This window comes from Phaseolus vulgaris, chromosome 1 (genome assembly GCF_000499845.2).
Source record: "Phaseolus vulgaris cultivar G19833 chromosome 1, P. vulgaris v2.0, whole genome shotgun sequence".
NCBI classification, from domain to species: domain Eukaryota; kingdom Viridiplantae; phylum Streptophyta; class Magnoliopsida; order Fabales; family Fabaceae; genus Phaseolus; species Phaseolus vulgaris.
The window spans coordinates 13,305,945-13,329,258 of NC_023759.2; the positions used below are offsets into that span (position 1 = coordinate 13,305,945).

Consider the following 23,314-nt stretch of genomic DNA (forward strand, 5'->3'; position numbering starts at 1 on the left):
ATAATGATTTATGTGTACAAGTATGTTCCAGATTATTTTTTGAGCAGAAAGATGTTTTTCATGACTGATTCACAATGATTTGTTTCTTATTTTTATAATCAAAATAACAATTTATACAATAAAGTTTGAATTTTGAGAAAATTAATGTATTTTTCTTTTTTTAAGATTGTGTTAGAATCGTACTAGAGTTGTCAAAAATCTAACAAATACTTTTTGAATTAGACACTTCACGGATACGTGTCCTACAGCTGTCATACGAGTGTCGGTGTCCGATATGCCATTTAAGAGGAGTGTTCGAGCTTCATAACTCATTCTCTTTGTGTCTTTCATACATACGAATACACATAAATCTATAATTCATTTAAATAAATATAAATATAAATATACATAATATAATAATAATAATAATAATAATAATAATAATAAAAATAAAAATAAAAATAAAAATAAAAATAAAAAATGCGAAAAAATATCATACGCGTATGCTTTTCCTCTGGTAATAATAAAATCAATATATATGCTAAAAAATTTATTAAAATATAATCCTTATCAAGTAATTCTCTTACCAATAATAAAACAAATTAAGGTAAAACAAGAAACTTAATTCGTACATGAGAAGCCAAAAAGTGATTTAATTACACTGTTTAAGTAAGTCTAACAAATAAGAAGTGTTTTCCCGTCCCAGTTCGGGGCGAGCAACTAACACCATTAGGGTTGAAAGTTGAAGTCCTTGTCGTGTGCACCAAAACCCTCATAAAAAACCCAACGCCCCTTCCTTTTGGTTCCTCTGTTCGTTTCTCACTCTTCCGTGTGGTAGTAGTGTAGCAAACCATGAGCAGTTGGAAAAACCTTCTTCTACGAATCGGTGACAAGAGTCCCGAATACGGAGTCTCCTCTGACTACAAAGATCACATTGTAGTTTTCTCTTCTTCGTTTTTCTCTTCCCCGCGTAACTCGCTGACGTCTAATCTCTTTTTTGTTTTGTTTTTGATTTCTCAGGATACGTGCTTTGGCGCCCTTCGCCGCGAACTTGACCACTCCCAAACCGATGTTTTGGAGGTAAACTCTGATTCTTCTCGTTAGCATTTTGATCTTGTTTTCAATAGTTAGGTCAATTCGTTTTCTCGGTTGAATAATTGAAATGTTTACGATTCGCTTCTCGGGAGTTTTGAGGCTTGTTCTTGTAGCTATGAGAGTGGACTAAGTTTGTAATATACTACATTTATGTTGTACGAAGCAGTTGTGAATCAATTTCGTTCTGAATTGAAGCGCTATCAATGTGGAAAACATATGTTTGAGTAAGATGTGGATGTTGATTGTTTTTAATTAGTTATTAGTTATACTTTGTTTTGGCCTTTCGTTTTAGCTTGTTGGTTGGTCAGTGGTTTTCTTCAGAAAAGTGTGCATTGTGCTTCAGAAATCTGAAACATTGAAAGTTAATTAGAATTTATAACCTTGTAATTATATTATAACTGCCTTATGTGGACCTGTTAGTTGTTTCATCGCAATTTCTTCTACATGTTTTCAAATGTTACACTTTTTATGTTGCTGTCTTATTTCAACATTCTAGCATGTGTGATTTTGTGTAGTGTGTAGTATTTGTACATGTCTTTTTCTGTACCATAATATGTCACGGCCTTGCTTGATATCACAACACAACTGATTTACTGTGTTGGATTTGTTTGTGCAGTTCATTCTTATGTGTGCTGAGCGTTTGTCCCACAAGATTCCTCTATATGGAACCCTGGTAGAGATTTCTTTTCTCTCTTGAACTGTAATGACATCTGTTATTTTTGTTTTCCCACATGTTGCAATATCTTATTGTGGATGTGTATGCATGCATATCACGTATATATGAGGTGTTCTTGTTCTCATTAGAATTACTAGTCACTTTTGTTACTTTTGGGAGTGTATATACGCGTACCACTCTTAGAGGTAGCTTTATTTGGTGAACATGTGTGATATCAGTACTGGGAACTTGGTGGACTTAATTTATTATTGTTACTGGAAGTTCTACTGGATATTAAGTTCTATTTACATAGAACTGCTAGTTATCAGTCATGACGATAGTGCATCCAATTTTTAATTTTTGAAATGTTTTCTTGTTTCCATTTTTGAAATGTTTTCGACTGCAAGCTTTATAAATTTCGTTAGCTTGTGTTTATTACTAGTCAATTTTGTGAATTTTAAAGGTCTTTTTGATCAAATACTGACAGAATTGTAGTATGTAACCAGCAGAATTTGGGTGAAAGCATATCAACTTTGATACTTAAATAATAAAAGAAGCATTGTAATTAACCTAGTCTAATACCTCTGCTATCCAATGCTGTTACGTTATTCTGTTATTACTTTATTTGCTGCACATTGAATGCGAATTATTTGTATCAGTATGCTGTAATTGTGTAGGCAATTACCACTCTATTATGTGCTGTGAAATTTCTCTTTCTTGTGTAGTTCCAATTGAAGTTTCTGAGCATCCTGTTTTTCCTTGAATGATTTCATTGCAGATCGGCTTAATTAACTTGGAAAATGAGGACTTTGGGAAACAACTAGTGGAGAAATCTCAGACCATATTTCAGGTAAGCAATTAAGCCACTGAATTTTCTAGGCTCGTTTCTTGGTGTTGTATTTTCATTGTCTTTGTTCCTTTAGTTAGCATTAGTTAAGGATATCAGTACTATTTCCATGTGACTAAGCTGTCTATAGTTAATTGAGTATTGATTAGGAATTTTAAAATCTAATCGTGTAAATTAGAATGTGAAAGTTACTGTAATTCATTTTCACAGCGATTTTGATTGCATGCTATGTATAATTATTTGGTACATGGATCTGAAACTAGGAACTTTTTCCCTATTGAAATTCTAATTGAGTTTCGTGTTTGTGTGGATGCTTGATTGAAAATAAAAATCAAACTATTTTTTGAGATGGGAACAGCATTGTCTCCATTCACTTCTGTATTGTCAAAGCTAGTCATTTTGGAATGACATGGAAAGTTATATGCTTCTTTCAATAAAAATATCCCGGCTTAGACATGGCTGGCCTTGTTCCTAACCAATGAGCTTGTGATTTTTGGAATGTATTAATCTTTGGCCATGTCTAGTGTAAAATAGTTTAATCCCTCCAAAAAGACTATCAAAGTAGTTTGATATTGAGGTTCAACATATTGGAATGTTAGTAAGAAAACAAAGTTATTGGTATCAGACCAAGTTCACAAGTTCAATTTCCAATGAGACAATTGCTTAAGAAGAGATTGTTGTGGGTTGCATCAAATGTCACCTGGTGAAGGCCAGGTATGCCACCAAGTCTTCAATTCTTAGCTGGATAAGGGGGACATTGTTATAAGGTACATCAATTGTCCTGTGGTAAATGTCAAGTGGATTAAGTCACAATTGAAATCATGATGCTTGAGTTATTATGCTTTTTAATATAAAAAGTTCCACCTTGACTATAAACTATAACTTTTAACTTAGTGGTATGTGCTCTATCCAACATGAATGAAGTAGGTTACCAACTCCATCAAGCTTTAACTTCACTCAAAATACAAGCCTCACCCTTATCCCTCCCCTTTGTAAACCCTTCCTTCCAAATTGTTTTAAAATTCGGTCTATCCAGGAACCAACCTGTAGCTGGTCTGCTCACATTTACAGATTGGGAATGCAATGGATCTGTTTTCAGATCACCGACTTGGTGCTAAACCAATAAAAAATGATGGCTTAGCCTGTCCAGGTTAAGACTTTCAAGCGCTTTTGTATGTTGTACAAGTTGGGCTGCCAAAAGTATTTTAAGGACTTAATTGATGCATAAGTTTTTAGCTAATCAATGCTAAACTTTATTTTATAGATCGATTCATGTGGTGTAGTTAATCCACTAGTTACCAAATACATTGATCGGTCCAAGTTTTTGTTCCATGTATTGAACAGAATGTGCCTTGTTCGTTTCACTGAAATCCTTCCACATTTTTTATTTTCATTTAATGGAGTTAAAGAATGAGAGAATAATATAAGAAATCTTCACCTAAAAGATAACTTTAGCTTTTCTCCCCCTTTTATGAGGCTGTTGGCCAATGAAAATGAGATCTTATCCCAAATTAATTACTGTGACAGCTTATTTATTATAAAATAAGTACAAATATGAGGATTGAGCTGGAAAAAGAATAAATAGAAAAGGAGTTAAATTTTGGTTGAAAATACTATCATCATTATATTTGTTGAAGTCAATTTGTAAAATATTCTATTTTCTTTCGATAAGTGTGTTGGTTAAATACTATTAAGTTTATATCATTTATTTTTTCTTCAATGTGTATTTCATCTTGCATTGGCTTCTGGACCACTTGCCATAACTGGTGATTTTTCGGCTTGCTACTACTGACTGATAAATGAAAATACTTTTGTGATCATCATTTCATGTGGAATTTTTCCTATGATAATTGCTTACATTAAAGTAGATACAACCTTACCAGAAGTGTCATGTGATAACATAAGAAACGATTGGTTTAACCTCCACTGTAGTGGCATTGACGTTGCCATTTTTAGTCTGTTTTGGTCATTTAAACCAGGTTTAAATATTTAATTGTTGGTGAAACATTTTTCTGATTAGGTTTTATAAAGAAAAAATTGACAATTGTTTTTATTAGGTAAGGTTTGTTTGGTTTAATGCAAGGTATGGTTCTTACTAATGTTTTTTCAATACACATTAATTTTCAATTTGTTTTATTCACCCAGAATAACGCCATTATTTACTTCTTTAATCTGCAACAAAGTTTTGAATCTAAGAACTTATTAATTTGATCTTTTAGTGCTTCTGCTGACTCCCTTTAATTTATTCCCAATAATTTTATTTTTGTGCATTTCTCATTTTTTATATTTTTAACATAGGATGCCTTGGATACTGGAAACTGCAACGCGGTTCGTGTTCTAATGCGGCTTTTGACTGTTATGGTATGTATTGGCCCTTTGTTTTTTGAAGAAAAAATGTGTAGCATTATTATTGACATTCAAACTGTTGACTGAAATATTGTAATTATTGGCATTTTAAGGTAGATAAAAAATGCTTCAAGTTTTCACCACTGGTTTATTTTACATTTATGAATAATTGTTGTGTTTGAGTATGACTTTTTTTTTGTCTAAAATGTTTGTACACTTGGCTTGTAATTATTTCCCCTGCTATTTAGTCTTTTTTACATGTACAACTTTACAGATTGTAATCCCTAAAAGGATGTTTCCATAAAAGAAGCTGATTAGGATCCCGTTCCCACTCTATTTCACATGTACAACTCATAGAGCATGTTTGTTATTGATTATAATGTGTAAGAAAAGGCTGTTTCCATAAAAAAAAGCTGATTAGAAACCTCTGTTCTTTTGTATGAAACTATTATTGGTGAAAATCAGGTTGTAAGGTTGGGCTATTTCTATTGCAAAGGAAAAAGTTATATTTAGATGAGCACAATTTTGGAGCTTCTGATGGAAAGTAAACTTATTTTCAATATAATTTCTGTTTTCCTATTTTATCTGTGATAATTATTTATTTTTCAATACAAAGATAATTACTACACCAACTTCATACTTTTTTTTTTGTAATTTTACTGTAAAAAGGAAAATACTTTCTACAATCAAATTGAATAAATTATCTTGTAAACACTTCATGAAACATAAAACTTATTCCTATATTCATGTCGTTGTATGTTCATGTGAAGTATTTATGTAACTCAAATGTTGCTTTCTTGTAAATTCTTTAGATGTGCAGTAAGGTTCTTCAACCGAGCTCTTTGGTGGCTGTCTTTGAAACATTTTTATCCTCAGCTGCCACAACAGTAGATGAGGAAAAAGGCAATCCTTTATGGCAGTCATGTGCAGACTTTTACATAACTTGCATTTTATCATGCCTCCCATGGGGTGGAGCAGAACTTTTTGAGGTAATTATTTGATGCTTTTAATTACAAGTTTAGTAATTTTTTCAACTTTATTTAAGCAGTCTGTTAGCTCTTGTAATCTAGAATGTTCCTTTGCTCCTATTCCAATTGTTTCTCTATCTGATTATTAAATGTATCAATTTCTGAATTTTCTATTTTTTAATTCTTTTATATTAAATTATTTTTGTCTTTCTTTGATATATGACTTATTTTTTTTAATTTCTTAAAGTAATATGAGCTATTATAAATTAAATTGTTTTATTTCTTATTCAAGTACAGCTGTATTGTTTGTTTTTCATATCTAAATAAAGACAAATTTCACTTATTTATCCATTCTTTAGTTGAAGTTATCTGTATTTAAATGTAGATGTTGTCTGTGACTAGAGAGTCACTGTATCTCTTCCATTTGTGGGTGGGTATCAGTTGGAAGCATTGGTAAATAGTGAAATAGTCGTTAAGTCGTGAGCTGCTCATATTATGGCAACAATGAATAAAGAATTTAATGCACATATAATGAACTTTCATTATGTTGAGAAGTTATAAATATTGCAGAAAATGATACAACTGCTATGCTATCAGTTCTTGGTTGGTACTTCCTTTTTTTGTTAAATATATGCATGTTTGTTCAGGTTACACTATTTTGTAAATGTTTTGTTTCCCCGTAGAATCCCAATTAAAAAGAGAATGATTTGAAATGAGTCTTTTACTTATGTTTGATTTTTAGGAAAATATTTGTTTGCTTATTAGCACCTTGATTTATTATAATTTCCCTTCCCCTTTTTTATTTTTAATTTCTACTGTACTTTAAATAGGAACCAACCCATAACCTGTTCGAGTTCATACATTAAATGCAGAATTCATTCTCTTTCTACAAATATAGATTTCATTATCACTGAATTCTTTTCCATTAAACTGCATGTCATGTCTGTTAACAGCAAGTTCCTGAAGATATCGAGAGAGTGATAGTTGGTGTAGAAGCTTACTTGAGCATCAGAAAGCATACATCTGATTCTGGTTTATCCTTTTTCGAGAATGATGATGAAAACGGGGAAGGTCTTAATGACAAGGTTAGCTCCTTTTTAGCTAATACTTACGGTGGTGCATTTGATGAAGGCTGAACAGTGCTTTGGATTTTACCATACTATTATGTAATTGCCATGGTTATAAACTTATAATTGTCTGACACATTTTAGACACATGTGTTAATTTCATTCAAACCCTAATGCAGCATTTCAAATTTTGTTGCTTGTTGAAGAGAAGCTCACCTAGTGGGATAAAGACTTGATTTTTGTTGATCTTGTCTCTCATTTATGAGCTTCTCCTCAGAACACCAGTGTTTAAATAGGGTTGCAATTATTTAATTTCCAAAATTTATGAAGGGTTATTTCTTTAGTTTGTTGGTAATAGATCCAATGTATTGGCAACTTAAAAGCATTTTACTTGTAACTTCAAGATTTTTTTATCTTGTTATGTTTCTCTATTTATACTCCCTTTCAATAATTGTTTAGAGAGTGTTTGAAAAGGATTATATTTGTAACATTTCATTTTCGCTTTCCAGGATTTTTTGGAAGATTTATGGGATAGAATACAGGTATTAGCAAGCAATGGATGGAAAGTTGAAAGTGGTAATATTCTCTTTTCTGTGTCGAATGGTTTACGCTACTATACCTTTCTCTAAAAAATTGAAATCCTTTACAATGTTCACCCTTTTTTCTTCCTGTAATTTCAGGGCATTTTTTTCATAAAGTTACTTTCTGTCTGATTCAAAGACCAATGCTAACAATTCCTCTCTAAAAGGATTTGATTGTTATTTAACGGGTTTGTATCAGTTGGAGTATGGGATTAACGGCTCAAAACCCACATAATGAAAGAAAATCTTATTCACATAGACATTCATTGTATGTGCCAAGCAAAAGTAGATAGGAAAAGGGTGTATGCATTGCTTTCAGTACTCAAAATATTTTACTGGCATGCGATTGAATTACTTTCAAGTTTTGCTTTCAAATTCTAATCTTGCACTAGCATGATATGAGGAAAGTATGACAGAATCGTATTCCTCATGAAAATTAACTAGATAGAAGCTTATTCCCTTTTTGATCATATTCTGTTTCAATTGTTAGTTCCAAGACCTCATCTTTCATTTGAAGCTCAGCTGGTTGCTGGGAAGTCTCATGAATTTGGGCCAATAAGCTGCCCCAGCCTACCAAAACCACCTTCAGTCTCTTCAGGTGTGTCTACTGGTAAACAGAAGCATGAAGCAGAATTAAAATACCCTCAAAGGATTCACCGGTTAAACATATTTCCTCCCAGTAAACATGAGGTGATTTGCGTCTCTACACTAATTTCCATTCTTTTCATCAATTTTCATGGAAACTTCTTTTTCGTTATTTTTACCATGTAAATAGAATTGCATTTATTTGTATCCAGCTCTGCTCTTTATTAATTTAGGCTTTTATTTTCAAGAATGAATTTTGATTTGACAGTTTTCTCACTAACTGTTAGGCTTTAGCTACAGTTAATACTAAGACTAGGGTTATCAAATTCTTCTCTGCCTTTCTCATAACTGATAGTACCCTTTAAAAGGGTATAAGTGGGCCGTGGGCCTTACAATCTTAAAAGATAAAGCATCACATAACAATAAACATTAATAAAAGGAAAACAAAGCATTAAAATGTCTTTGGGCCTATCCCACTACAAAATCCTTCATCCAATCAGGTTATATTTTGGGTATGTCAAATTCCGCATTATTCGGCAGTCTGCAAAACTTTTCAAATTCCTGAGGAAATGAGTAAAATTACTCAATTTTCCATTTTCCTTTAGGATATTTCTCAACTTTTAATACTCAGAATCCCGAATGAAGTACTATGTTTTAAGTATTCAAGCAATTTTTTATATACCTTCTCCATTTCTTTTGGAGAAAACCATATGAATATTGTATTCTTTTGTATTTTTTTCAATTGATGGTTTGGTTTCTCGACTATGCTATCATTTATGCTCTGATGGGGATTGCTTTTGTACTATTCTTTCAGTGCTCTACACCAGCAACTCATAAATTTTTCTCATAAAATGTGTTCAGAAATATTTTGTATGAACTTGGGCCCATCCCTATGTTATGCTTTATTTGTATATATCTTCCTCAGCTGTGATAATAAAAAAACAAGAGGATTATATCACAAATGTATACCATTTCTCTCTACATGGTGTCAAAGCCTAATCCTCTGATTTGTGTCTTCTCGGTGAAACCATTGTTTATCAGTGTCAATTCTTTCACGAAATTGTCTCATTCTGATTTCTGGCTACTCCTTTCACTTTTCATTTTTCTCCTGTTTTTTTCTCTCTTTTCCTTTGCTTCCTCCATCATCTGCCTTCACTTTGTCATTATTTCTGACAAAGTTCTTTTTGTATGGTGGTCTGCTTTTTGTAGCATGTTAAGGTGTTCATTTTTGTGTTATAGCTGCATTTTTAGGTTCAGTCATTTCAATTTAATACTTGCCAACCATATCTGTGGGTTCAATGAAATAATCTATTTGGATGCAGGATCTACAACCTATAGACAGATTTGTTATGGAAGAGTATCTCCTAGATGTGCTTCTGTTCTTCAATGGCTGGTTTGTATACACCATTCATTTTATTTACTGCTATAAGTGTAGTAATGGCCTTGTGATGGAGTCTGAATACCAAAAGATATACTAGAACACATTATGGCTTGCCGATTTTGTGTTATTAATTTAATTTTTCTTTTATTGTATTGAGTGTCAATGAAGAATTCTAAGTTCTATTCTATATTATCAATGGAAATTAGGGAATGTGAGTTTATTTTATTTATATTTTCCCTAGTCCTTTATATTTCATCTCTGCTTTTCCTTTTACCCCTTTTTCCAATAAAAATGTTTTGATGTAATTATAACTATTATCATTTCTGGTTTAATGCAAAGCTAGTCGAAAGGAATGCGCCTCTTTCATGGTTGGTCTGCCAGTTTCCTTCAGATATGAGTACCTCATGGCCGAGACAATATTTTCTCAGGTATTACATATAAAATTGCAATATATCTTACCTCTTCTATAACAATATAGTATAAAAGCTTTATCAATTAGTATAATTGTGATCCAATCAAGATGCTTTTAGAAGCTACTTGAGAAAAGTAAAGAGAAAATATATTTTAGAGAGCTTGTTCAAGTCTCTCTTAGGTTTTCATATTTATAGAAACTGTAGGAAATAAGTAAAGGCACCTCTAGGACCCTAGGTATAGATAAACTTTTTAATAAAGCCTAGTCTAACAAATGTTAAGAACAATATTACTTTCCAAGGACATGTTAAGTAACATCTATTGTCGATTGAATGTTAAGGGAATTCAGTGATGTGGGAAACAAAAAAGAAGTTCTTCCACTTCTCTTAACATTTGATGTCATATTGATCCCGTGAGTGTTATGTGTTCCAATTGAGGAGAGATTCCCACAATCTAGTCAAGTTCAAATTTCAAAAAGGTGATATGCTACCGAAAGAAAATCTTGTTAAGAAAACGTATAGCAATGTGCTTTTGCACTTTCAGGTGCTGGGAGATGAGGTTGAAGTTTCCAAATCATTCTGTTGAGGTGTGAATTTGTCCTTGACACTTTCCAAAAGAGTGGATCTTGTGGTTGGTTGTCATGTTGGTTGATTTAGTAGTAGTAAGATGAAAAGGACAATTTTGTAGATATGTTATTTAATTCTATTATTTGGTGCTGAATATTTATCAGTTGTAAACAGTGTTGCAGAGTGAGCAACTTTGAGTGCTACAGCCGATAGTGGGTTAGCAGCTGTACAGTTGATTATAGGTACAAGACAATTTATTGTGCATTCTATAAATGCTCAAAACTAAGGAATTGTTTAAAATTAAATACAAATTCATAGTTTATAATGAAATCATAGTCTGAACATACAATTACCTTACAAAAAAAGATCTTGGAATCAATGAAGACACCCCCTCCTCTCCTAGAACAGATATGGTGTGGGTATGAAGAACACAAAACAGAAATTGAATAGAGGCCAGTTGAACAAAGACTCATGGGTGAGCAGGGGCCATCATGGCGTTAGTGTGCTGGAAAAGACCATCAAACAGCATGTGGCTGGTGAGAAGTAATGGTACTGTAAGCACTGGGTCATGGGTTGGGTAGAAATATAGGTAAATTTTAGTGCTTTATGCATGAATGCTCAGGGAAGGGTTTCAAATATTATTATGTTTCTGATACCAGAAGTAAAGTGGAACTAAAAATTTGGTGAAAGAGGTCCAGGAAGATCTGAAGGGAGGCAAAAATGTTTTTTTGACCTGTTTCTATATAGCAGTTGCGATGGTCAAACTGTTTACATATTGGTGTATGTTGATGACATTATCATTATGGGTACATCTGCTTCTCTCATTCAATAAATCTCTTATAGTTTGAACTCTAATTTTGCTCTTAAGCAGATGGGCAGAATAAACTATTTTTTAGGCATAGAAATTCTATCAGTTAAAAAAGTCTTTGGTGATGACTCAAAGCAAGTACATGAGAGATCTTTTGCATAAAATCAAGCTGATCGAAGCTTAACCTGTTTCCTCTCCTAAGGTCTCTATCTTATTTCATGGTGGTCTTGTAAATAGCGTGTTATTGCTCGTTCCAGTATTACAGCCGAAGCCTAGCAGAGTCTTCTGCTGAAATTTTATGGATTCAGGCTCTGTTGAAGAAATTGTCAATCAGAGTGTTGTTTTCATAGCTTATAATCCAGTTTTTCACTCCAGAACTAAGCATATGGAAATTGATGTTTTTTGTGTTTAGGACCAATTGTCTAAACAACTTTCTGTTTATCACATGCCTAGTTGGGATTAGTGGGCTGAGGAATGAATGATTATAATATCCAGTTTCAGTTTCTTATGTTTTCTCTCTATCTCTTACATACCAAATTCTATTAGTCATGATTTGCCATTATAGCAATTTGTTACAGGAACCCTGTAGCATTGCTCAGGCACACTTCACTCTGCCTTGGTTTAGTACCATGCGATTTGCCCTTTGGCTGTTCTGATATTGTGTATTGATAAAGTGAAGTGCAATTATTTCTTTGGTGTACTGAAACTGTTCCCTTTTTCCCACTGTATTGAGGTAAATTATATTACTGTTAGAAAAATAGGCTGAGTTCAAGAGGGTGGTGAATTCAATTTTCAAAGAATTTAGAATTTTTTTAATGAAATTAACTTTGAATCAATGGATATTTTAAAGAAAACTAGTTTCAGCTGCAAGAAATGCTATTTTCAATGTCCTTTAAACTACCATAAATATACAATGAGTTTAATTGAGATGAGTTGTAAGAGATAAGAGAAAGAGAATAACACAGAATTATACATAATCACCTTAATCACCTCGATTAAGCCAATCCGCAAATTTTAAGTTTTTTACAAACTCCTGAGAAAAACAAGAAATACAACACAACACAAGATCTTGAGCCCTACAAGATCTCTTATAACCTGTTGTGAAATCCTATTACAATAAAACCTTCTTGACAAATTCTTTCAAGAAAAATAAATCTGAAAGAAATAAATTTTTTATGGAACATCACCCGGAAAAATTTCAGCTCAAAACAAAGAAAGAAAAATGGTTGCCTTCAATGTAAGTCATCAATCTATGAGCACTTCTTAAAGACATTTTAATCAAAACTAATCACGATTAGAGAAGGGAAACTTACAACACATAAAACATTAAAATTACAACACAAACCAAGATTAATTATAAGATCAACTTTTCAATACATCCATCATCAAATCAACTCAATCAAGATTGCTTGAATCTTCAATCTCAACAATGACAAATTTATCATTTATGTAGGTTTTTTTGGTCATATATTTAATCTAACATTCTATGAAGTGCAGTATTGATAACCATTGATTTAAACTCAATGGTATTGAATGTTTTAAATTTCAAGCAATTGCAACTATGGATTTTTAAGAACTGGAAGATGCCACAGTGAATCCCTCAACTATTTTTATTTTCAAGTGTTTGCTTGAATGAAATTATCGTAATCATTTTCATTCTTTTTGTGTAAATTAAATGCACTGAAATGTTTAATTTTATAATTTGATAATTTGTACTTTTGGTTAGTGGCTGCTTATGACTAAGAATATTGTCTGATTTGGGTAACGTGATATCTATCTCTGTTGCAGCTGCTGATGCTACCTCAACCACCTTTCAGACCAGTATATTATACACTTATTATTATTGACCTTTGCAAGGTACTGTGTACATTACATTGCTGACTTTATTTTTCTGTCACTGGGGAATCATTGTTGCTTCAATATACACTTTTTGTATAGATTTCAAACTTCAGCTCATGTTTAATGCTTACTAATCATGTGGCTACCAATAGGCTCTTCCTGGAGCTTTTCCTGCTGTTGTCGCTGGAGCAGTTCGGACTCTCTTCGAGAGGATAGCTGATTTGGATATGGAATGTCGAACACGTTTAATCCTTTGGTTCTCACACCATTTGTATGTTGACAATTTAAGCAATTGCTTTATGACATGCATCACTTAAGATAATATGTACTGTGCTTGTGCGGCTTGGTTTCTTGTCCTCCCCAACTATACCTTTTTTTTTCCATTTATCTAATACACTTTGTTTGAAAAAATATCACGTGTAAGCTTCTTAGGCGTCTAGACTCTAAAGTTGAAGTATATATTATTCATGATTGTGACACTAAATTTCTTTGCTGTGGTTATATTCAATGGTGTGAAAACCATTGAAGTGAAACTGTTTGGGTCATATTTCTTAATACTTTAAAAGCAAACTTTGTATTTCCGAAATTATAAATGATTTAATGGATGTATTTTATTATCCTTTTGTTCATGACTAAGTTATTAATGTATATCCTTCTTCTACTGGTTTGGGAGAACTGTGCAATACTCACTGTATCAACTGCAAAATTATTAGTTAATCATTAGATATTTTGTGCACACCCAAGCCCCATCAAATGTTAGTCATTGATACTACCATTCAATGTTGTTAAAATCGCGATTTATATCGTAAAAATCGCGATTTTTACGATATTTGCCGCACAAAACGGGCTGGAACGGTAGCTGGATCGGTTTCTCAGCGGATCGGAGCGATCCGACGATCCAGGGGTTGGATCGGGCGATCCATGGGCCTCTGCGATCCATGACGCGGGCCCAAAAGAAACCCTAATTTGAGTATCAGAAACCCTAATCCCAAAACGCAACCCTAATTTGAAGAACCTGTGCCTCTGTCGCGCCGTTTGGTCGTTGCCGCCGTCCACGCTACGTGTCGCTGCCGCTAGAGCCGCCGCCTTTGCCATTCGCGCCTTCGTCGATCGTGGTCGCCTTCGCCAGCACTCGCGCATCGCACTGCCTCTGCCACGAACGTCGCACTGCCTCCGCCACCAATACTCGCACGATCTGCTCTGCCCCGCCACTGTTCACACACGATTTGCTCTTCTCCCCGCCACTGTTCACGCGTGATTTGCTCTCCTCCGCCACTGTTCACGGGTTATAAGTTATAACTTATAATGGCAAGTGGAAGAACTGATCCAGCATGGAAACATTGTGTGTCTGTTGATGGAAAAACAAGGAAATTAAAATGTAAGTACTGTGAAAAAGTTTTGACAGGAGGGGTTTATAGATTAAAGCACCATCTAGCAGGAACTTCAAAGGATGTGGGAGCTTGTGTATCGGTGCCGGAAGATGTTAAACAATCAATGTTGGATACTGTTCTTAATCTGCAACGGAGTTTGTTAAGGAAATCAGCCTCTATAGAATAGAGTAATATTGGACAGATAGAAGAAAGTTCTAGAAAAAGATCAAGTGGAGAAGAGATTGGGGACTCATAAAATATCTTTAAAAGAAAGGGAACTCAAAGTACAATTAATGTAATTTTCAAGAAGAATGAAAGAGAGGATGCATGTCAAGAGATGGCTAGGTTTTTCTACAATAATGCTATTCCTTTTAATGTAGCAAACAGTAAAGAATTTAAGAGGATGGTTGAGTTAATTGGTAGACATGGTCTCGGATTAAAGCCACCATCATATCATGAAATAAGAGTGAAGTATTTGAAGCAAGAGGTTGAGAAGACAAAGCAGATTGTAGAAGAACATAAACTTGTTTGGGAAAAAAACTGGATGTACAATAATGACAGATGGATGGATGGATAGGAAGAGGATGACTATACTTAATTTTTTGGTAAATAGTCCAAGAGGAACTGTCTTCTTGAAATCTATTGATGCATATGATGTGTGCAAGACCGTTGAAAAAATCTTCAAAATGATAGATGATATTGTTGAAGAGGTGGGGGAAAATAATGTCATCCAAGTTGTAACAGATAATGCAGCAAATTATAAAGCATCTGGGGAGTTGTTAATGCAAAAGAGGAAAAAGTTGTATTGGACCCCTTGTGCAGCTCATTGCATTGATCTGATGTTGGAAGATTTTGAAAAGAAAATACCACTCCATCACGACACAATAGCCAATGGTAAGAAAATTACAACTTACATTTACTCAAGAACTGGTCTTATCTCCTTGTTGCACAAATATAATGAAGGAAAAGATTTGATAAGACCAGCCAATACGCGTTTTGCCACCTCTTATCTGACTTTAGGATGCTTGAATGATAATAGAGGATCACTTATTAAGATGTTCACATCCTCGGAGTGGCAATCCAATCAGTTTGCAAAAACTAGAGATGGAGGGTTGGTGGAAAATTTGATATTGGACAAGGGATTCTGGAAAAACATTTTAAATTATTTGAGGGGTGCTCTTCCCCTGATTAAAGTGCTGCGCATGGTTGATTCATATGAGAAACCAGCCATGGGATTTATTTATGAAGGAATGGATATTGCAAAAGAGAAGATACAAACTCTCTTCAATGGAGTTAGTAAAAGGTAATTTACCTATATTTGATTTCTCAATTAGATATATAGACTTGTTTTGGAGATTAATTAATTTATTTTTATCTTATTTAGCTACACTCCCCTTTGGGAAATCATTGATCATCGATGGGACAACCAATTGCATAGGCCGTTGCATGCTGTAGGCTATTATCTTAATCCCATGTTACACTATCATCCTGACTTTAAAGTTGATTATGAGGTGAAACGTGGACTGCATGAATGTTTGGAGAGGTTGGTGGGAGACCTTGATGTGATGAGTAAAATTTATTTTCAATTAGAGAGTTTTAAGACCAAGTCTGGATTGTATGGTACTCCATTAGCTCAGCTTGGACTCAAGACCAAAACTCCATCACAATGGTGGGAATCATATGGTGATCAACATCCAGAACTACAAAGATTTGCAATTAGAGTATTGAGTTTGACTTGTAGTTCATCAGGCTGTGAGCGTAATTGGAGTGCTTTTGAAAGGGTAAGAATTTAAATTATTGAAAGTGATTTCATAATTATTTTTTAGATGATCATATGATGTGTTAACTAGTTTTATAATTATTTAGGTCCACACTAAGAAAAGAAATCGTTTACACCAAATGACTATGAATGATGTGGTGTTTGTGATGACTAATTCAAGATTGACGAAGAAGAAAGATGTTAGAAAAACAAAAGAATATACTATTGATGATCTTTCTTGTGATGATGAATGGACTGTGGAGGAAAATGAAACATTATATGGTTTAAATGAAGACATATTACTTGAAGTTGGAGAAGATGATGCTAGTAGAGGAGCAACAAATGATTTGGAGGTTCCTCCAATTGATGATGATTTGGAAGTTCCTCCAATTGATGATAATGAAAATGAAGATCTTTTGGAGGACCAAGATGATTATCCTATGATTAGTGTGAATTATTTTTTAGATGATCATATGATGTGTTAACTAGTTTTATAATTATTTAGGTCCACACTAAGAAAAGAAATCGTTTACACCAAATGACTATGAATGATGTGGTGTTTGTGATGACTAATTCAAGATTGACGAAGAAGAAAGATGTTAGAAAAACAAAAGAATATACTATTGATGATCTTTCTTGTGATGATGAATGGACTGTGGAGGAAAATGAAACATTATATGGTTTAAATGAAGACATATTACTTGAAGTTGGAGAAGATGATGCTAGTAGAGGAGCAACAAATGATTTGGAGGTTCCTCCAATTGATGATGATTTGGAAGTTCCTCCAATTGATGATAATGAAAATGAAGATCTTTTGGAGGACCAAGATGATTATCCTATGATTAGTGTGAATGATTTAATTGGATAATTTATCTGTATTAAACATTATGTTGAATCTACTCTTAATTATGTTATGTATTTTGACCATTTAGTTATGTTATATATTTGGACCATTTCATGAATTATGACTCTATTTTAATTATGTTATGTATAATAACTCGAATTGTAACTCTTCCGAGTCGAGTTATGATCCTCGAGTTACGAGTTTTTTTTCCCTCTCCGATCCGCCTACGAGTTACGATTTTAACAACATTGCTACCATTCAACTAAATGGTCCAAATAAATGGATAAAATTTACTTGCCAATTACCATTACTGGATTGCTAATGGGGTGACCAAACATGATTAATAACATAACATATTGTTTTTCTCTTATGTATTTGTATTTTCATTTTTAGTTTGGTAATATCTGATGTTGCCTCTGTGCCTGGTCTGGTCTTATTACTCTCTAATAAATATTTTATAATAGAAGTAAGGTAACTACTATAAGAAATTGAAGTTTTGGTTGAAGTATATCTAGTTTAGGAATAATCAGCAGCTCAATTGGTTGAAGTGAATATGTTATTACTTCTTAACCACTCCTTAAAAGTCATAAACTAGTTTAGTGGTTAATACCCCTGACCTGCCAAAGTTCAAAGTTCAACTAAATCAAACAGAAAAGGTGGAAACTGAAGCTGCATTTCTAGCCTCTGATCCAAGTTACAATATTGCCCTGGATGGCATTTTTATGGGCTGTTGGAATTGGCATGTTAAAGGATTGATCTAATAGAAGGTTATAGTCCTTCAAATAAAGATTGCAGTATCATTTATGATTTTGCACATGGGAGTTATTTTGGTCAAAAGGAAACGGAGATCTTGTTGCTCTAAGGAAAGTAGTGAATATTCCAACTAGTAAGTATTAAAGAAATTGAGAAAGTGAGCTGGTGGTATTGATGAGGCAGTTGAGTTTATAAAGAAGTTGGTATTAGCCTTAACTTGTGGTTTTAACTGGTTCCAAGATTGTGGCTTAATTTGATACTGGAATCTGTGGTTGTCATGTTTGGATTAATCCTATACTTTGCTGAGTTACAAAAGTTCATGATAATTATGCATAAGATATGTTGGATGAGTGTATTAAAGAATTAGATTCTCATTTATAGGTCTCACAATGTTTTCTTTTGTGATGATGAACTAATAATTTTTTCAATCATCACTTTCAGATGAATGTTAATAGTTGAAAACATATTCTCTGTCAGTCCTATTGTGTTTGGTTCCTTTCCCCCTGTTTTACGCATGCTCTATTTATCTCACTATGCTCCTAACATTGTTGATGATGTAGCTTATAATACCTTCTTCCTGCTATATTTACAAGATCTTGTCATGCTTTTGTTTGAGAATTAGGTTGAAGAATTCCTATTTTACTAACTGCTAATAAAATACAATATTTTTATATGTTCTTTTACATTCGGAATTTATATTTTGGCCTAAGTTGTATATCAAGTGTTTTCATATTCAATTTGGTTGATGGTTTATATTATGCAGATCAAACTTCCAGTTCATCTGGCCATGGGAAGAGTGGGCTTATGTCCTAGACCTCCCAAAGTGGGCTCCACAACGTGTCTTTGTCCAAGAGGTTTTGGAGAGGGAAGTTCGCTTGTCATACTGGGACAAAGTTAAGCAGGTAATTTATCAAAGCCAGAATAATAGTAAATTTTACTTTTGTTGCACATTGCCCTATGATGAGGCAACTAGACTGCATTGCCACTCATGATCTTGTCATGGTTATGTACAAGGTTATTAGACTTGAGACTCTACGTAGACTTGTGGAAGGTTTGTAAACTCGACTTGTAAACCCGATTGGTAGACTCGTAAGAGTCTACTTCACATAAAAATTCAATAAACGAGTCTCGTGAGTCACCACTGGGCTCTTAAACTTGGACAGGTTTAAGAGTGAACCCGCGAGTTTGATAACCTTGGTTATGTTATGTATCATATAGGGAAATCATAAAAGGTTAAGAGAGTTTTGTTTATTTGTTTTTGTTGATGTAGAGGAATGGATGCTTTGTTAAATAGAATGATTTTGTATTTTCCAGTTGCCTTGTGAGGCAACTCACTCCAGAATCATATGTTGGGAATTGTGGTGGAATCTTAAATTCTGAGCTGAGTGCGTTTGCAGTTCCACCAGAAGTGGGTGTCATGTTGAATTGCTTGTCCAAGTAAAAACACATTCTTTGTCTACGTTTTCCGGAGACAAAACCCACCCAAATGCAGTTGTTGATAACTGCCTTCTCTCAACCTGCTCTTTCTCTTACGCCCATGCATTGGTCTGCCTGGGCAGTGAAGTTTACAATAGAGTAGAGGCAGACAAGCCAAGGAGCTTGCAGCAGAAGAAAGAGGCTTCTCTTCTCTCAGCGAGTTCCCATACCCTAATTTCTCATCTCTGTTTTTGTTATGTGCCTTGTTAATAAAGAACAAAATTCACACTCTAAATCGAAACACACTGATTTCCTCTTCAAGAAGATATTATTCCGGCACCCACTAACGTATTTCACAAAGGAGGAATCCTGTCAGTAATCAACAATGAAAAACATATGCTTCACCCTACATGGTTGGTCTTTATTTAAAGGCCAACCCCAACAGACTCACCGCCCACCAGCACACAAACTTACTCTTATTTTTTCAATTTTCTTCTATAATACACTCTCCACACTTTTTCATTATCCTTTTGTCCAACAGTTTTTGGCTCTGTATTTATATTTTATCCTGAAGAAACAACTTTAATCGACTAAAACCCATCTCATAAATATTTTTTTTTTCAACTTTTATTTAATGAAGAACTTGTGTTATGTGACTAATTAGTACTCATGCTTTAATGTCATGCTTAAGAATTCAGTTCTAATTTAATTTACTTGTGATTTAGAGGTTACTTTCATTATCTGTTATTTCTATGCATTTGAGTATGTTAAGTATGATTTTGCATTTTTTGTAGGATCTTATGGTCCATGTTATGAAGCTATGGTTTATGATATTTTATTCCCATCCTTCTAATCCTGTGTAAAATTATGATATTGACTACATTGGATACTTTTCTGTTAGCAATAAAATTAATTGAAAGGAGTTTCTGAAAATGGCTGGCATATTAATGTTTTTATGGTATATTTTCATGATATTTTGTAGAGTATTGAAAATGCGCCTCGTTTGGAAGAATTGCTTCCACCAAAGAGCGGGCCGAACTTTAGTTTTGGAGCAGAAGATGGTAAAGAAAGCAATGAGCATGAACTGTCTGGAAAGCTCAACAACATGGTTAAAGGGAAGTCACCTGTTCGTGAAATAATCTCTTGGATTGATGAAAGCGTGTTTCCAAATAATGGTCTAGAAGTTACCCTTAGAGTGATTGTACAGACTCTTCTCAATATTGGATCCAAGAGTTTCACTCATTTGATAACTGTCTTGGAGAGATATGGGCAAGTCTTTGCAAAAGTATGTCCTGACGAGGATCGACAAGTCATGCTGATAGCTGAAGTGAGTTCTTTCTGGAAGAGTAACACCCAAATGACAGCAATAGCTATTGACAGGATGATGGGTTATCGACTTGTATCAAATCTGGCTATTGTGAGATGGGTCTTCTCAGCAGAAAATATTGAGCAATTTCATACATCGGATCGTCCTTGGGAGGTACAAAATCATGGCTTTATGGATAGATTGTTTGTAACTCTTTCCTCCTATGCTATTAGTCTACTGGGGTTAGAAACGATCTGCCTTTTTGCTTTCAATTGTATTTGATGTGATCAGCTTTTTGAATTTTTAAATTTAAGTGCTCAAAATCTACATTGTTTTGTTTTTGTATTATTGTCATGGATTATGAATTGTAGCTTGTATTGAGTTTCTAGTTGATCATCATGATAGTTACTTTGTTCTTTCATATAGTAATTTCACCTTGATTTCCGTTGAACAGATTCTTAGAAATGCCGTAAGCAAGACACACAATCGTATTTCTGATCTACGGAAGGAAATATTAACTATTAGAAAGAACATTTCATCAGCTGAAGAAGCTGCCAAGGAGGCAAAAGCAGAGCTAGATGCTGCAGAGTCGAAACTTACACTTGTTGATGGTGAACCAGTTCTTGGTGACAATCCTGTTAGATTGAATAGATTGAAATCACATGCTGAAAAGACAAAGGAGGAGGTGGTGACTCTTCAAGAATCTTTAGAATCTAAGGAAGCTCTTCTTGTCCGAGCAATTGAGGAAAATGAGGTAATTGATGTAAAATTTGTATATGTTAATTGTTTGCAGCATGTTGTCTGGGAATGGTAACATTTTTCTTTTATGGTCAGAGAAAACTTTTCAATGTGTTGATAAAAAGTGGATGTGCCAATAGTGTGTTTCTCAATTTAGAATTATTCATTCTCTGTAGAAGGGTGATATAGCTATTTACACTCCATATGTGAAAGGTGGCTATATTAACAACGTTGCTACAAAAAAGCACAGAAAAGGAAATACTTTTAAAAAGAAACTTTAAGGAGAAGGGATCCTCCATCACCAAAAAAGCAAATAACGAGTTAAAGAGATAGAGGAGTTACCCAGCAGTTTTTATATTTTTTACTGCGTTCATGTTTAAGGCACCTGATATAGCACTGTGACTCACTTCTATTTGTATTTTGTGCTTGTATCCTGGCTTTTGTACCGCAAGTTGGATTTACTTCGAAATGAAGTTACAAAAGAATATTCCTGGGCCCTTTTTGGCTTGCTCAACACCTACTTTATTTGAATCAAATGTCCTTGAAGTTGTGTTTCTAATATTATTTTCACTGCATTGGTGATTATTTGCACACAGGCATTGTTTCTCTTGTTGTACAAAAGCTTCTCAAATGTGTTGACAGAGCGCCTTCCTGAAGGAACTAGAACACTGCATGAGTTGAAGTCTGCACAAGTAGATGTGATGGCAGTGGACACTGAAGAGCCACCATCAATGGAATTAGATGACGAAAACCAGAGATCTCAAAACAGGTTCTCGTGCCTGTCCTTACGAGCTAAATAAATAATTTCGAAAAGTTAATATTTCTCTTGCTTTGTGCACATATGCATATTATTATTGCTTTTTAATGTCTTCTACAGTCAATCAAATGGAGAGAAGAAAGGTGGTGCTTATACTGTAGGTGAAAAGGAGCAGTGGTGTATTACCACTTTGGGTTATGTGAAGGCTTTTTCTAGGCAATATGCTGCTGAGGTATTGTTTCATTCCCCGCTTGCATATTTATCTTAGCTTTTAAGGGAATGCCTTATAAACAAATCTTGCACCTTTTCCTCCGTGGTTAGATTGCTCTAGATTTGTATAGTTTGAAAAACTTGTATTAAATTGTTGCTTGCAGATATGGCCCCATGTTGAAAAGTTGGATGCAGAGGTATTGACAGAAGAAACACCTTTTCTTTTTAGGTCAGCTGTTTATACTGGTCTTCGTAGACCAATTCACGAGGCTTGATCAATTTGTTACTTCACCTATGAGCTATGTTTATTAGAATAACGTTAATTCCATTCTTTAGTCTGCTAGTTAGGGATTTCCCTAGTCTGCTAAAAGCTTAAAACTGTATGCTATTGTAATGTAAAAATGACAAGGTTGGTATGACGAGTCTCTCTTGATCACCGCTACTGTACATTAGATATCGGTTATTTATAGCTGCTAATTGGACCTCAATTACCGGTATTGTACTGGGTAGTAAAATGAAAATTTGAGCCATAAAATTGCTGTGATTATTGCTTTCAAATTATGATGCCTCATTTTGTGAAGTAAAATCTTTACAACAGGAAAAAAGTGCTTAAAGAGGGTGCATTCAAAATACTAAACTTGATGTTAGCCATTACTAGATTCAAAATACTGTGCTTAAGAAAATTAATAATATTGAGCCGGAGAAACCGAAGTATAAAGACATTATAATATAAATTATGTGAGCCTATAAAACTTGCAATGCCTCAGTTATATAGAGAAGCTTAGGTTTCTCTGAATACAGAAGCTATTACAGGAACCGGATTTTGGAAGTTGTCGGAATTTAAAGGACGGATCCAACATTCTAACTACACGTTTAAAAGAAATTTGTATCTATCAATCATGTTACACAATAGTCATTGTTGTAATTCCTACTTATTCACGTGAATTGAAATATTCTGTCGTATCAGCACTGGACCACACCTAAAAGTAGATGATGCCGTTGCCGTAGTTGGTATTATCGGATAATTTTTGTA

The 23,314-nt window shown here is 34.0% G+C and overlaps 1 protein-coding gene across 1 annotated transcript; it reads left to right on the forward strand.

Moving 5' to 3' along the window:
* Window positions 1-639: 639 nt before the first annotated feature.
* Window positions 640-22,816, forward strand: LOC137813621 (nuclear cap-binding protein subunit 1). The gene is made up of 19 exons (XM_068615972.1): window positions 640-915; window positions 1,000-1,059; window positions 1,691-1,747; window positions 2,508-2,579; window positions 4,875-4,937; window positions 5,735-5,911; window positions 6,844-6,975; window positions 7,467-7,533; window positions 8,029-8,228; window positions 9,446-9,516; window positions 9,848-9,932; window positions 13,078-13,146; window positions 13,281-13,399; window positions 18,618-18,756; window positions 20,253-20,750; window positions 21,031-21,330; window positions 21,911-22,083; window positions 22,192-22,303; window positions 22,446-22,816. Exons 1-19 carry the CDS (start codon window positions 832-834, stop codon window positions 22,554-22,556), a joined length of 2,589 nt encoding a protein of 862 aa, XP_068472073.1. The 5' UTR covers window positions 640-831; the 3' UTR covers window positions 22,557-22,816.
* The last annotated feature ends 498 nt before the right edge of the window (window positions 22,817-23,314 follow it).